We start from the raw sequence: 15,065 nt of genomic DNA, 5'->3' as shown, positions 1-15,065 counted from the left end.
CTATCTGGGGACTAAACGTATGTTAAGCAAGTACTTCATCATTGAGCTTCTTCTCAACTCTTTAATATTTTTAAAAATGTCGCCACAGTAGTGTTTTAGAGACTAATTATGAGTACATACTGTGAAGTGACGATACCTCCAGGGAACTCTGAATGATTGATTGGCAGATCACGGTGGCCTGCAATGAGGTGGCATTGGGCCACTGCAATGACGTAACTCTCGGGGAAGAACAACCAGTGTATCTGGGTTCTTCCTAAGTTTGCACAGCTCACAGCTCCCAAAAAGCAACGACACATGATCATGCACATTCTAATGGTGTGCTTTTTCTGTCATTTCAAAGTCAAAATGAGCAAACTCTAGAAAATTGCAAACAGGGTCCCAAGCATTCCAGGTGAGTTATCTCTTGCATTAACACCAGTTATGTGTATTACAAAGTGAGCACGGCTCTACCACGCTGAGACCTGGTCATACCCACTGGTTATAACACCCGGGAAGAAGGACACCTCAACTGAAGAACTGCCACCATCAGACTGGCCTGTGGGCATGTCTTTGGGGCATTTTCTTGATGAATGATTGTCTGGGAAGGGCTTACCTGTGGGCTGGTGGTCCTGGATTGTATAAGAATGCAAACTGGGCCAGCCATAGGGAGCAAGCCAGTACGCAGCACTCCTCCACGGTCTCTGGTTTGAGCTCCTGCCTTAGGCCCTGCTTTAGCTTCCCTTTCCGATAGACTAAAACCTGTAATGGAAGTAAATCCTTTCCTCCTCCAGATGGCTTTTGGTCAGCATGTTTTATCACAGCAATAGAAAGCAGACCAGGACACAGAATTGCCCTTCTTGCTTCAGTACTGGGGATTGAACCTCCAGCCTTGCACATACTAGGGCAGAGGAAGAGTTCCAGAACTCAGCTACATCCTCAGCCCTCTTCTTCCCTCCCCCTACCCCATCCTAAAACAGAGTCTCAGTAAGAAGTTACCCATGCCTGGCCTTGAACTCACTATGCAGCCCAGGCCAACCTTGAACTTTGGGTCTTCCAGCCACTGTCTCTCAAGCAGCTGGGATTTCAAGCCTGCATGCACCACCAGGCCCAGCTTAGAGTTGGTAAATTCTGGATTTGGATGGTGAGATGGGAGAGGGGCTGGATGAGATACATTAATGCCCAGGTTACACCTGGAACTACTGAGGCACAATGAAATCGTCTAGGCTTCTTGGCCGGTGCCAAGTATGTAAGATCTCAAATGGTAAGAAACCAGAAGACGGACGCACAGCCTGTTCACAGCACACGTGAAGGCCAGCGGGGGAAGAAAAGCTGTGACCTGTGACAGTGTTCATCTTCTGCTTCTGTTAATCAGAGTGTGTGTCATATTGCCTGGGCCCACTGAGGTCATCAGCCCTGCAGAAAGGACTGGAATGTTACCAGTTTGAAAAGAGAAGCAGTGTGAAAGACAGAGAGTGGGCTGACAGGAAAAAAGAGGGTTATCTCTCCATAAACGGGTTCCCTTTAATTGACACTTCAACAAAGCTGTCAAGGTCATTGCAAAGACAAAGTGGAAGTGGACCCCGGAGTCGGGGGAGGGGCTGAGGCAGGAGGGCAGGCAGGTCTGCCCTTCTGCCATTCACATCCACAGCCATCAAAGGCTCCTTCCTATCCCCACTTTCTAGTAGGGAACCTGGATTCTGTGTCATCTGAAGCATAGAAAATTCTAGAAAGAAGGTTCAACCTATCCCATCTTAGGAATCTGGCTGCTCTAAACCAAGAAATACTTAAATCTCCCGAGGACTGAATACGGAGGCTTGCACGTGCTAGAAAGTACTCTATCCCTGAGCTAGAGCCTCAGGGGACACCGGGTCTCTTAGGAGAGTTTTCCTCACTTTCTAGCACAGATGACCAATATTCAAATAACGATACTTCGCCTGGACATAGAACGCGGCTCTGTGATTCCTCTTGAGCTCGCCTCTCTTTGCCATGAACACTTACCTTCAGAAATGGCTTTCCTCACAGCCGCCAGGTAGGTCTCCGGCTCGTCATCACAGGTGAGCTCCTGCCAGTGTGCCCATTCGGGAAAGAAGGCCTGAAAGTCCTCCTCGCTGGCCTGCACTCCGCACAACAGCCGCACCACACGCTGAGGAGGGTGGAAGGCTCGCTGCAGCATTGGCAACAGTCCTGGCTGGCAGAAGCATTCCACCAGCCCCGCAGACAGTAGCACCAGCATGCACCGTGCATCCCGGAAGACCCGCAGGTCCTCCGCAGAGAAGGCGGCATCTGGGCCCAGGCGGTACGTCTGTATCTTCTGGCTGCGGACCTGACGGCAGGACACGAAAAGGTCCTGTAGGTATTGGCACCATTCCTCCGCATCCAGGCTGTAGAAGATGAGGATGTCGCATCCTCTGCCCCATCCTGCAAGGAGACACAGAAGCTCATTAATGCCTGCTCCTTCTCGGAGGCAATCTGAAACCTGGGAGATACTCCATCCAACAGGGCCTGGCATCTACAACCGCCCAGGTCTACCTCGTAGCATTTGTCTAGCCCTTTTCCCCTACTTGCAGCCCACCAATGTGCCAGACACACCACGCTCATCACCCAAACACATGCCGCTATCCTAGAAGCTATTGCTTCGCCCACACACTGCACGGCCCTTGTTCCCCTAGCCGAATAACAGCAAGCACTTACATAAAGCCTGTGCTACTCAAGTCTTCTTCCACACACATTGCCTAGAAATTCACTTCATCCTCACAGCATCCTTGAGTCATGGGTACCACTACTAGCCTTCTCTAAAGATAGAAAAAAAAAATGGTCAACATGGCACGTTGAGTTACTTAGCCAGAGCTCACAGTGGTAGCCAGTAGCTGAACTGTTTGATTTGACCCTGAAACATGGCTCTGTTTCAAATACAGTGGTCGGCAACATGGGAGTGAGATCAAGCTGTGAGGGTTAGAATTCTGGCTCTGCCAACTAGCTAGCTGCACAACCCTAGGAAAATTACAAGAATCTTCTGAGCCTCAGTTTACTCAACTGGAAGTAGAAACAGCACAGCAACTTTTATGTGTATTTCAGGTCAAGTTCTTAGCACCGAGCTTGAAATATAAAAAGAACCATCAAGAGTTGGAAACTGGTGTCATGATATACATTGACAGTGCGTCGATGTATGGAGGAAATGAGGTGGACTGATGCTGTGACCTACAGCACTGTACACTCCCCAGAGTTGGTCTGTGACATGAACTCTCTTCGCCCTCTAACAAGCACAGGTGGCAGAAACAAACAGGCAAAGAGGGCGGGGTGGAGTCACCTGGTCCTTACCCCTCATCTTCAGGTGAAAGAAACACTTTGTCTGAGATGAAGGGCTTATTCAAACTCACAATCAGTACATTAACAGTGAAGCCAGGACCAGTCCAATCCTTTGCCCCAGCCCCTACTTCCTCCTATCAGGAAATAAACCAAGACTCTTATAGTCATGTCACATCTTCCAATGATCAAAGTCCAAAGAAGGCAGGCTCTTAACATTACTGTGACTACTGTCCCGTGCCTTCATCTTGCCTCTGCTTTGACATCCTGTTCTGGAGGTGATGTGGAATAGATGAGCACAAAGTGTACATGCATCCTACAATGAAGCAGGAGTCCATCTTCCCCCTCGGAGAAGGACAGTGGACAGTTTGTGAAACAGGAATCTAAGATGTAGGTTTTTGCAATTAAATGTCAGCCCCGGGGCTTTTGAGGTGTCTCAGGATGTTAAAGGTGCTTTTGAATAGCTTGGCCACCAGAGTGCAATCCCCAGAAGGTAGAAGAATAGAATCAATGCCACAAAGTTGTCCTCTGACCTCCACACCATGCCACAGTACACATGTACACACAACACATATGCACACATGATAAAAATAAAGTCATCTCTGGTCCATATATCACTGAGTGGTTCCAGGCAGGATTAGTGTAAGTCCTTGAGGCTCTAAACTCCAAAAAGACCATAGGAAAAACCTTTTTTTCTGGCCATCTCCCTAAGTTAGCTAGCTTGAACTCTAGATCCTTCTGTCTCCACCTCCCAAGTGCCAGGATTTAGAGGTATGTGCCGCCATGCCAAGCCAATGGCAATGTTTTCAGAAAGATTAACAAGTGGGCAGAGAAGCAAAGAAGAGGATGTCTTGAATACAAGAAGCATCATTTAAAAAGTAAGGCCAGGGGCTGGAGAGATGGATGCGTGGTTAAGAGCTCTTTTTCTTCCAGAGGACAAAGGTTTAAAGCCCAGCAGCCATGCCAGGCAGCATACAACTGCCTATAACTCCAGCTTCAGGGGATCCAACGCCTTCCTCTGGCCCCTGCTGACACTGGCAGACACAGACATGCACACATACAGGCATGAAAAAAATAATTAAAAATTTTAAAATAAATTAAGTTTTTAAAAATGAAGAAGGAGGAGGAAGAGGGGGCTAGAGAGATGGCTCAGTAGTTAATAACATTGGCTACTCTTCCAGATGACCAGGGTTCAATTCCCAGCACCCACATGACAGCTTACAACTTTCTGTAACTCCAATTTCAGAAGATCTGACACCCTCACACAGACATACATGCAGGCAAAACACCAATCAATTCTCATAAAATAAAAATAAATAAATAATTTTTTTTAAAAAAGAAAAAAGCGAGGCTAGCAATCCTAGCACCTGACAGGTGGAGGCAGGAAGATGAGAAGTTCATGACAAGGCCAGCTAGATGGCTTAGCAGGCAAAGGCACTTGTACCAAGCCTGAATACAGCCTTTAATTCCAGCACTCGGGAGGCAGAGGCAAGTGGATCTCTGAGTTCGAGCCAGCCTGGTCTACAGAGTGAGTTCCAGGAAAGGCACCAAAGCTACACAGAGAAACCCTGTCAAAAAAAAAAAAAAAAAAAAAAAAAAAAAAAAAAAAAAAAAAGCATGAATACCTGAGTTCAGTCTCTCAAAACTCACATGGTACACATGGTAGAAGGAAAAAACCAACTCCCACGATTGTCCTCTGACTAGCACAACGTCAAAGTTCAAAGCCACCTTTCCTTGCCTGAGCTACGTGAGTCCCTTAAAAAAGGTGACAGTGCACAGGTCCTGGGAGGCAGATGGCTGAGAAGAAGAGATCAACCACCCTGAAGACTAACTGTCTGTGAGTGACTACTCCAATCTTACATGAAAGACCCTTCACCCAGCACTGGTGTCACTAAGGAAATGAACATACAGGACCCTGGAGACTCCTCCCACAGCCTTGGCTTCTTTGTAACAGCTGCTATTCCTTAAATACCAACTCATCAGGAAAGTTTATGCTGCAATTAATCTTTCTTCCCAGGGCACTGACCTGTCACTCTGCTAAGCACCTTGGTGTACTCTCTCACTCAATCTTCAAGACAAGTCCAAGAGGGCATGCTTTCAACAGTCTCACTTGACAGACAACACCAAAACTCACTGATCACGAGCTGCTACCAAAGAGTGAGCCATGAGGGCCATGACAGGTGTTGACTACAGAGCCCCATTCACTGTAGAGCCCCACACTCTGATTTTCTAAGGTGTGCATAGATCAAAGAAATGCAAAATATAATTTAGGAAATATAATTAAAACACATCCAGTGCCATTGGTTTGAAATACCATTTTCTAAAAAAAAAAAAAAAAAAAAAAAAACAGGGAGTCTTAGAAATGGCCGGTTCTCCCAATGATTCTAAGAATATATATTTCAGATGGCAAGAAGTGTACAATGAGCCCAAAGCATTTTGTATGGCAATCAATAAGGACCTGCTCAAGCAGAAATACTACAATGAGTGTATGTGAAAGGAAATGAGAGTCAGGTGAAGAAGCTTCCACAGTCCAAGCAGGAGCAGTGTGGGAAAGAAAGAGATGGCACAACAAGGCATTGCCAGCCAGAGCATAAGTGCCCACAAGTCCATACACAGTGACAGACTCAGGTGACCGTGCAAACTGACTAGGGAGAGGATGGACCGGAGCTCAGTGGACTAGCACAAGGCCTTCCTTCAATCTCTAGCACCAAAACCACTAAGACAACAGTCATTTAAAACTGAGGGAAGCCGGGCAGTGGTGGTTACACCTTTAATCCCGGCACTCAGGAGGCAGAAGCAGGGCAGATCTCTCAGTTCAAGGCCAGCCTGGTCTACAAAGCTAGTTCCAGGACAGCTAGGGCTACGCAGAGAAACCTTGTCTTGAAAAAGCCAAACCAAAAAGACAAATAAATAAATAAATAAATAAATAAATAAATAAATAAATAAATAAATAAACCTGAAGGAAAATACAAATTTCTTACACATACAAATCCCAGATAATTTCTGTAGATAGCCCCTCAAGGAAACACAATATGTCTCTTCCTAAATATGGGCTGTTGGGTTGTACCTAGTCATTTCTTTCCCAAGAGCCCACTGTGGAAAGATAAAGTCACTTCACAATGAATGAATTCAGCAAATTCTGTCTCCACCCAATAACCAAGATCACTCTCAACAACCAGGAGTTGTGCTAATAGTCTGTGCTCTTAAAACTAAGAATGGTACTTTACATCTGTGATCTATCCCGAATCTATCACCCCAGTCTAATGGTGAGAAACGCATCAGACAAACCCAACTGTGGGCCGTCCACGAAATCACTGACTTTCAAAGTGAGAGGTGAAGTTGGAGGAGAAAGCAAGGGGCCCGGGATGAGTTGTGGGGGTGAATATAATCAAAACACACTGTATATGCATGTGAAATTCTCAAATAATCAATAAAAACACTGCATTTTTTAAAGACTGCCAAAGATTTTGAGAGTTGACTCCACAATTGAAGGCACCTGTTGCTCTTGCAGAGGACTGGGATTCACTGCCCGGCAGCTACATGATGACCCACACCTTCTGTAATCCCAGTTCCAGGAAAACTGATGCCCTCTTCTGACCTCCTTGGGCATCAGGTAGTACACATACATACATGCAGGCAAAACACTGATACTCATAAAATCAATCTTTAAAAAAGGATTGTCAAAGGCAATCAAAATCTAAGACAATATGACAAACCCCAGCTGACAGGCACCTAAGGAGACATCACTGGTAAATGAAGTATCTTGAGTGGAAAACTGGGATACTGTGTATAAACTAATGAGATTTGAATAAAACATAGACTAAAAACTAACTGATCACCTAGAACATGAGAAACTGAGGCAGGGGAAGCAAGAGTTATAGAGTCCAACCTGAGAAATACAGTGAGTTCCAAGCTAGCCTGAGCTATATGATGATATCCTGTTCTAAAAGGCACCCTCCAAAAATAATAATTATCAATACTGGTTCAGTTATTTAAGTAAATGTATTACATTAATATAAATTGTCAATAAGAAGGAAGGATTGGAATATGTGGGGACTTTCTACAAGCAAGGTTTTTGCCATTTTCCTGGAAATCTAAATCTGTTCTAAAATAAGTTTATTGAATATGGAAAACAACCATTCAAAGTGGCTTGTTCCTGGAGCTCAAGCTAAGCAAGAGTTTTTGAGAAGGATTCGGACAGTGGTGGCCCACGTCTTTAATCCCAGCGCTCAGGTGGCAGAGGCAGGCAGATCTCTTTGAGTTTGAGGGCAGCCTGGGCTACAGAGCGAGAGCCAGGACTACACAGAGAAACCCTGTCTCAAAAATACAAAACAAAACAAAAAAACCCTAGATTGTCTGGGGGCTAGTGAGATGTCTCAGTGGCTAAGAGCACTGACAGCTCTTCTAGAGAACCTGGGTTCAATTCCCAGCTCCCACATGGCAGCTGACAACTATCTGAAACTCCAGTTCCAGGGAATCTGACACCCTCACATCAACATACATGCAGGCAAAACACCAGTGAACATAAAAATAAAAATAAATAATAAATTAAAAGAGTCCTTGCGAAGAAAGTGGTTAGTGCCTCAATCAAGTTAATATCACAACCTCTGTGAGTGTGTGTGTGTGTGTGAGTGTGTGTGTGACTTTAACCAATACCATAAATGAAGGAAAATCTGCCCTCATTTATGTAAATTATGTAAATAATTGCAATTCAGTTTACCATCCTCTACTTCAGGGTTGCTGAAACCAAAAGCTGGGGAAGTTGTAAAAAAGTCCAAAGTGGAAGTTCAAGTTCCTCCCTGAGGGAGCAACACAGGACTATCACTGGGTCAGAGGTTCTCCCTATGTGGGGGAAGGCCCCTTTCCTCCACAGTAACACCCTTCCTTCAGCCCCAAGTCATGGCTCCCCATTCAAACTCACTTCTTTTTCCTGTTCAGTAAGAGAAACAATGCATGAACCAACAAAGAGCCCATAAACCCCAGCAGAACCGAGAAAAGGGCTTTGTTCCTGTGGAGCTTGAAGAACAGGCTTGGCTACAGGAGAGGGCAACGGACTGAGGACAGGAAGGGGCTGGCTGACCCCAGTGGGGAGTCACTCACGGTCCTGAGTAGGGAACATGGGGGACATACAGTGACTGAAAGAGAGATGACACTGAATGATTCAGAAGCCATTGAGAAAAGAACAGAGAGCAAGTGCCTGAAGGTGACCCTGGGACCCTGTCTATTTGACCTGGAGCCCATGTTTGAACCTCAGCACCATCATTCATTCGTTCGTTCATTCATTCATTGTTGTATGTGTGTGTGCATGCTGTGTATGTTTGTGAAACCATGGCATATCTGTGGAACAACTTGCAGGATTCAGTTCTCCCTCTCCCCGAGGTCTCCCAAGTGGCTCCCAGGGGATCAAACTCAAGTCATCAGGCTTGGTGACAAGCACTCTTACTAGTTGAGCCATGCTGCTGGCCCTGTGATCACATCAGTCCAGGAATGGCAGGAGGGTCTAGAGATGAACCTGGAAAGATGGGGCAGGACAAGATCTGAGAGCTTCTCTCAGGTTCTTGGAGGCCAAGGCCTGGAAGGGAAGACTCCAGTTTTCACCTGCGGCAGACTTGGTGCCTGTGGGGGAGTCCCAGTCTCTTGCCTCCCTGTTTCTGGTAAATAAGGGAAATGACTCCAGCACAAACTGGTCGCATTTCACCTCACCACTCAAGGTTCTTGCAAGGCTGAGGGGCCAAGATTCTCCACGACTTCAAGCAAACACGTCTTTCGGGGAACGAAAGACTGACATTCACCCTCCACTGGCAGGGATTTTAAGAAGACCAAGGGATTAGGCCACAGTTGAGTGGGCCTTGAACACATTATGCAGTGTGAAGGAAGTCAGTCACTAAAACCACAGACTACATGATCCCATTCATGCTCAAGTCCAGAGCAATCTAGAGGTGAGGCGGATCAGTGTGCTGGACAGGAGGCAACAAGAAGAAAGACCTCTCTTGAGGTGATGACATTCCTCTCAAATTCATGAATTTGTGGAGACACTAAAAGCCACTGACAGCACTCTTTTAGGCGTGTCCAGTCAGTAGCCCATGAGCAGAACGTGTCCTGGGATAGCTGTGAATGTGACTCAGTTCATTTGGAGATAACGCCATGTCACAATGTCAAAAGGTTAGACACACAGCATTTTGTGTAAACTTATTATAACATTACTTTAAAAATAAGGAAACCATGAAGGAGGTTGGCCTGGATGACTCTCCAGTCTATGGCGCGCTGCTGAGGAGCATGGCTTTCCCCCACAGTGACCTGCCCTCAGGAATACTTGCAGCTATAGACTGCAGGAGGCCCAGAGGGACTCAGTCTCACTCACAGCACCTAGCAAGGTGTCTCACCACAGAGGACACTAACATCAAGAGGTCTGGATAGCTTTATTCAGCCTCTACACAGTGCCCAGGTTTGGTGGCTGAGCTAGAGTCCTCATCTGAACCTGAATCCACCGGTCTAGCCTAGCCCCTTCAGCTACACCTCCTGGAGCCAGCCTTCTGGACACAAGCAGGCTGCTTGGCCTCCTTCCCTCAAAGGCTCCCCAGTTTGCTGGTCGCCTGTTCCAGCCAGGAAAGGAGGCAGAAGATTAGCCCGCTTATTTTCTCCTCTCCTCAACCCCTCCATCCACCCAGTCATGAGAGCTGTTCCCTGTATCTTGACCTCATGGTGCTGACCTCTTTCCTGGAGCCTTCTCCTCCCCAGGACTCTACCTCCCCTCCTTTGAGTCTTGACTAACTTCCATTGTTCTGAGACCTCACCTAACCATGCCATTTAAAATTCTAGCTCAAACCCCCTCACTCCTGTCCGTATTCCCACTGCACAGACCATGCCACATACTCCCTTTATTAAATGAGTCATTGTTGCCTTCCCTGTCCTCACAGTCACATGGCTTTAATCTTCCTGTTTCCTGAATGCCTAGTACAGTGCCTGGAAACAGCAAGCATGTGATCAGTGTCTATTCAGTGAATGAACTTCTCTATAGAACCCTTACCTACATCACTGGTTCTTCTAACCCATAGAGCCTGGCTAGAGAGCCACAGGCAGAGATGAATCATCCCCCACTTCAATAATGAGCCTGTACCATCAGAGCCCTTTGTACCCTGTTTCCAAAGTACCATGACCTCAGGCTAGACCTTAGCAGATCTGGAGAGAGTTGGTTCTTCAAACTAGCATCTGCTCCCCTTCCTTCCCAAGCACTGAATTTCCCCAGCCCACTATAATTCTTTCTTCCTGTTTTCACGCATTGTCTCTCTAAAAACATCAGACTTGGGCTGGGTGAACACAAGTAAACCAACCGGAAAACATGGCAACTCTCTCTTCTCACCTAGCAATTTCCCATTTACTTACTGTTTTCTTTCATACCACCAAAACCCTGTGGTGAACAGAGACCAGCCCTGCCTTGTCATCACCAAGAACATAACATGTCTAATGTCCACTGAGGTGTATAGACAGGATTCATTAATTGTCTTTCAACATTGTCATTATGTGGTTTGTCCTAGACCTCAGCGACATGATACAGACAGGAACCCAAGACCAGACAGAAAAACACTCTGGCACCTTCAGATGGGCAGATTTGCCCACCAATTTCCAATTCTCCCTGGACCTGAAAGTTCCACAGAGAACACAGTAAGAGTAACTTTAAAGGAATAGCAGTCTCAGGTTTCAGCAAAATTCCAGAGAAAAAGTACAAACCCAGTGGAGGAAGGGGGCTTCAGAAGCTGCCCCAGGACCACTTCTGATCTCCCAGGACCACCTAGGATTGTCTGAGCGCCCCCTATTGGTCGGATAAGACCCTAAGAGAAGCAATTGGCCTCTTACAGAAGCCAACCCTCCACCTCATTTCAACTGTCTCAATGCTCAAGAGTTAGAGCGAGAAAGGGCTACTTGGGCTACTTGGGCCAGAACTAGCGAGAGAGAAAGATACTTAGAAACTGGGATGGGGCGAGGCTCGGGCAGGAACTGGAGATCGCGCACAGGCCAGCTAGGTGAAACGTGAGAAAGTTAGGAGGGGAAGTTTGCGACAGAGACCTGAGAAAAGACCAGAAAGAACACAAGATCCCAGCACTAACGACTAAAAAAGTGAGAGAAAAGCTCGTCCGGCCATGCGGGTGGCGCCAGAGAGGCTCACGGACCCGTGGCGGGGTCGCCAGCCGGACCCGGGACCCGGGAGCCGGGGAGAGCCGCGCCTGCTACTCACCTGAGGCTGCCATACCGTCGCGGGAGCAGCTCGCATCCCCGGCCAGCCTGGAGCACGGTACCCGGTGCCCGCAGCCGCAGTGGGCGATGTCGCTGGCACGGGGCGGGAGTGGAGCCCGGCTGAGCTCAGGACAGCGGCGACTCTGGCGCTTCCTCCCGCGGGGCAGCAGGGACTCACGCCGGGGCGTGTCCATAGGGTCCGCCCCGCCTGCGGGGCTCCGCTGGGCACCTGCACGCGCGGCGGTTGGGGAAGGGAAGTGAGAAGCCCACAGGACCAGCCACCAGCTCCCGGCGCTGACCCCTGCTCGTGCCACGTGTGTCCCGTGCCTCAGGGAGGCAGGCAGCAACCTCAGTGGTCACCAGAGAGCAGCCCGAGATGCGGGAACTGGGGGAGGGAAAGCAGAGGGGACAGGGCTGACTGGTCTCGGGGACCTGAGGTGGGGATGCTTAGCACAGCTGTCCCAACCACCCTGTCCCTTGAGGCTTGTCCTTGAGACGCTGCCCCCAAGAAAAAGGAGGGCCTGTAGGAAGGGGAAGGAGAAGCACCTGGCCCTGGTGTCTTGGCGTTGCCCTTGGGTGCCCTCCTGTGACCCTTCTGTATTGTCTTGGATCTGGTCCTCTGAGGGCACATGGGTGTTAACTATAATCTTTGATAGATAGTCATTATCACAGTCAAGGCCTTCCACACACTATTGCTCCGCTTCCATTGTCTGAGTTCTTTCTCTGGCTTTCTTCTATCTCCTGCCACTTAAAAAATATATATATATTATTTGTTTTGTGTGCTTCTGTGGGAGTATGCATGCACATGTTGCAGATCACATGGAGAGGTCAGAAAATAACTTGCAGGAGTCTGTTCTTTCGTTCCATCACGGAATCAAACTTTGGCTTGATTCGAGGCACCCTTACCCTGAGCCATGCCCCCAGCCCCACCCTCTTCCATTTTTAAGGACCCCAAGTGAATATATTGAACTGCCCGGATCATCTAGGAAAAGCTGTCTAACAGATCCTTGATGGCAGCCTCAATACCATCTACAGCTTCAGTTCTTTATCCTCTAATGTAGCAAATTCACAGATCTAGAGATTTGGATCTGGGCATCTTTGGATACAGTTACTCTGCCTAACACAGGCACACACAAGGATTCCTAAAACATACTGCTGCCATTCTCCCTCTTTAGGCTATCCTTGGCCCCCACCCCTATTCTGACGCACAGTGATAGCCATTCCGTACTATTAGAGTTCTTTGAGATTATAGAAGCATTTCAGAATGGCTTTAATTAATGCTTCCTGTATTGGACTCTAAGTCTCTCAGAGTTTGCCCAGTCTTTTTTTACTATGAAGTCTCTATTCTCTGAAGCCAACTCTGACCAGAAAATATGCTCAGAAACTATTTGTGGAATGCGTGCATGAATGCCTATGACCAGGAAATCCTTACATCTGAGATCCAGGAACAGAGGGGACTTTTCAGACACTGAAAATTTGGGAATCGTAAGATGAGAGGAAGGAAATACAAATTGCCAAAGTTAAGCTACATGTTATAAAAGCTACCAGAGAGCAATGGTAACGGGAGGGTTTTAAGTTTAGAGAAACTGAGCTTGAAGTACCTGTGCAATGACCTTGGGAGTTCTGTCATGGCTGAAGGGGGGCAGTGCTTAGAGCCTTGCCAAGGATGTCATCCTTGGAGTTGAAGCAGCACCAGTGGGTGGGGAGAGGGATAAAGAGCATGGACAGAACCATGGAGAAGGCCCATGCACAGGGACCACAGACAGAGCATCTTGGAGGGAAGGTTGAATGAGAACTGGAAACCAGCGTCTAGGAGGCCCAGGAAGGAAGGCCTTGGAGACAAGGCTGTCAATGGTAATTGAGGATCACTGTGAAGTTCTGAGAGAATGTCATGAGGCATAAGAACAAGCTACTGCTGGCATAGTTATCAATATGCAGGAGACCAGGCTGGAGTAATGGAATACGAACAGGGAAAAGAGGTAGGTGGTGGGACCAAAGCTTGGAGCAGCGACAGAGATCTGGCCCTTGAATTCTTATGTGAGTCCTCCACTTACCACTGTGGATCCTTAGAGAAGCTGTGACCCAGAAAGCCCTCAATTTCCTGATGTGGGCAGTGAGCAAACCCCAGGTCAGAAAATACTGGGCTCCAACACTAGCCTTCCAGATCCTACCTTGGCCTGTCCTTCTCAACTCATGGGCCACTAGACCTGGCTGATCTACTCTCCCTGTTATAGTCATTTTATAATTAGCCTGTATTTGAGGCCAAGTCCTCAGTGTCCTCACTTCAAAGGCATGCTCCCTTTTCTGGCTACAGGTTCTAGGAAATAAAAGTCCTTTCCTGCTTCCTAACCACGATAATCTGAACAACTTCTAACCTAAATATTCCTGCACCATCTCCAGCTGTTAGAGGGCATTTGTCAGTTGCAGGCAAGGTCTTGGTCACTGAGTCTGCTGCCATATTTTTCACATTGTAGAGCAGCACCAACTCCTGGAATATGGCTGGGGAGAGAACCCAGAGGCTGATACTCTCTGGGTGAAAGGGCATTCCTAATTTTGGATGCAACCCACCATGTTTCTCTGTTCAGTGGGAGGGACCAGGTTAGGGGAAATAGTGTCTCCAGTTTTGCATCTCTGATACAGCAGAATGATGATCCAGAGAGAGATGCATCTGCCGTCTAGAAGGTTCACCAAGTCGATGGAGTTGGGAGGGAAACTTGGACCTGACTGTTGCGTTACAACCGTGCTTGATCCTGGCAAACAGGAGGAGCCGAAAGTGGAACAGGAAACACAGAGAGAAGGAAAGTCCTACTCCTTACTTCAAGATATTATTTTGAAATTGCAGGCCTGAGGACTGGTGTTTTCTGGGACATTAGGCAGAGGTGAAGGAGTGTGCTCTAGTGGGCGATCTTAATCTATCCTAATTCTCTTAGCTTTCCCGTGAGAGTGGTACTGATAGTACACTTCTGCAGATCAAGAGGTTAATAACTTCTGCCCAAGGGAGCATACCAGCAATTGCAAAATTGTTTGAACCCAGCCACTCTGGCTCCAGAACCAATGCATTTGATCAAGTAAAAATGCATGTCAGACTCTACTGTGGCCTGAAGGTCTCTTTAAGTCACCAGAAGCCGCTGCTGGCATCACTACCACGATAAGTGGGAATGGCAGAAGTTCTGTCACCTGTGGGCTGCCTCTGGTATGCCTGGATTGGCCAACTCTCTCAAGGAAAGTTAGGGGTGGGAGCTCACCTAGCATGCCTTCCTCCCCATCCATGCTCTGAGCTTGGCAGCCCATTGGAGTCAAGCTTCCTGCTTCTTGTTCCCACCTCCAATGCCCAACATGGGACTCAGCACACAGCTGTTTTTAAACCACCAAGTCCAAGCCATTCAGTTTGTAGCTGGAGTTGCTAATGTTCAGGTTAAGTGACCTGCCTCCAGTCACACCACCTTCATATGAAAGAGCTTGCACCTTGTCCCAGAGTCCCAGGACACTGGAGCCTGTATACACCATCAGGGTGGAGAGTGTGAAGACAGGATTAAAATGGACTGGTAGGT

At 47.6% G+C, this 15,065-nt stretch overlaps 1 protein-coding gene across 1 annotated transcript in view; it reads right to left on the bottom strand.

The window, feature by feature from the left end:
* Pik3ap1 (phosphoinositide-3-kinase adaptor protein 1) overlaps positions 1-11,650 on the bottom strand; it is a 118,512-nt gene extending 106,862 nt beyond the window's left edge. The window contains exons 1-2 of the mRNA XM_052712888.1: positions 11,516-11,650; positions 1,978-2,397 (exon numbers count right to left, since the gene is read on the bottom strand). Of these exons, the coding sequence (XP_052568848.1) occupies positions 1,978-2,397; positions 11,516-11,528 (433 nt within the window). The 5' untranslated portion in view covers positions 11,529-11,650. The remainder of the gene's footprint in view (positions 1-1,977; positions 2,398-11,515) is intronic.
* Between the last annotated feature and the right edge of the window lie 3,415 nt (positions 11,651-15,065).

This window comes from Peromyscus californicus, unplaced genomic scaffold (genome assembly GCF_007827085.1).
Source record: "Peromyscus californicus insignis strain IS unplaced genomic scaffold, ASM782708v3 Scaffold_4__1_contigs__length_199733344, whole genome shotgun sequence".
In the NCBI taxonomy this organism is placed as follows: domain Eukaryota; kingdom Metazoa; phylum Chordata; class Mammalia; order Rodentia; family Cricetidae; genus Peromyscus; species Peromyscus californicus.
Note: the sequence above shows the minus strand (reverse complement) of the source record. Positions and strands in the feature narration are given on the sequence as shown.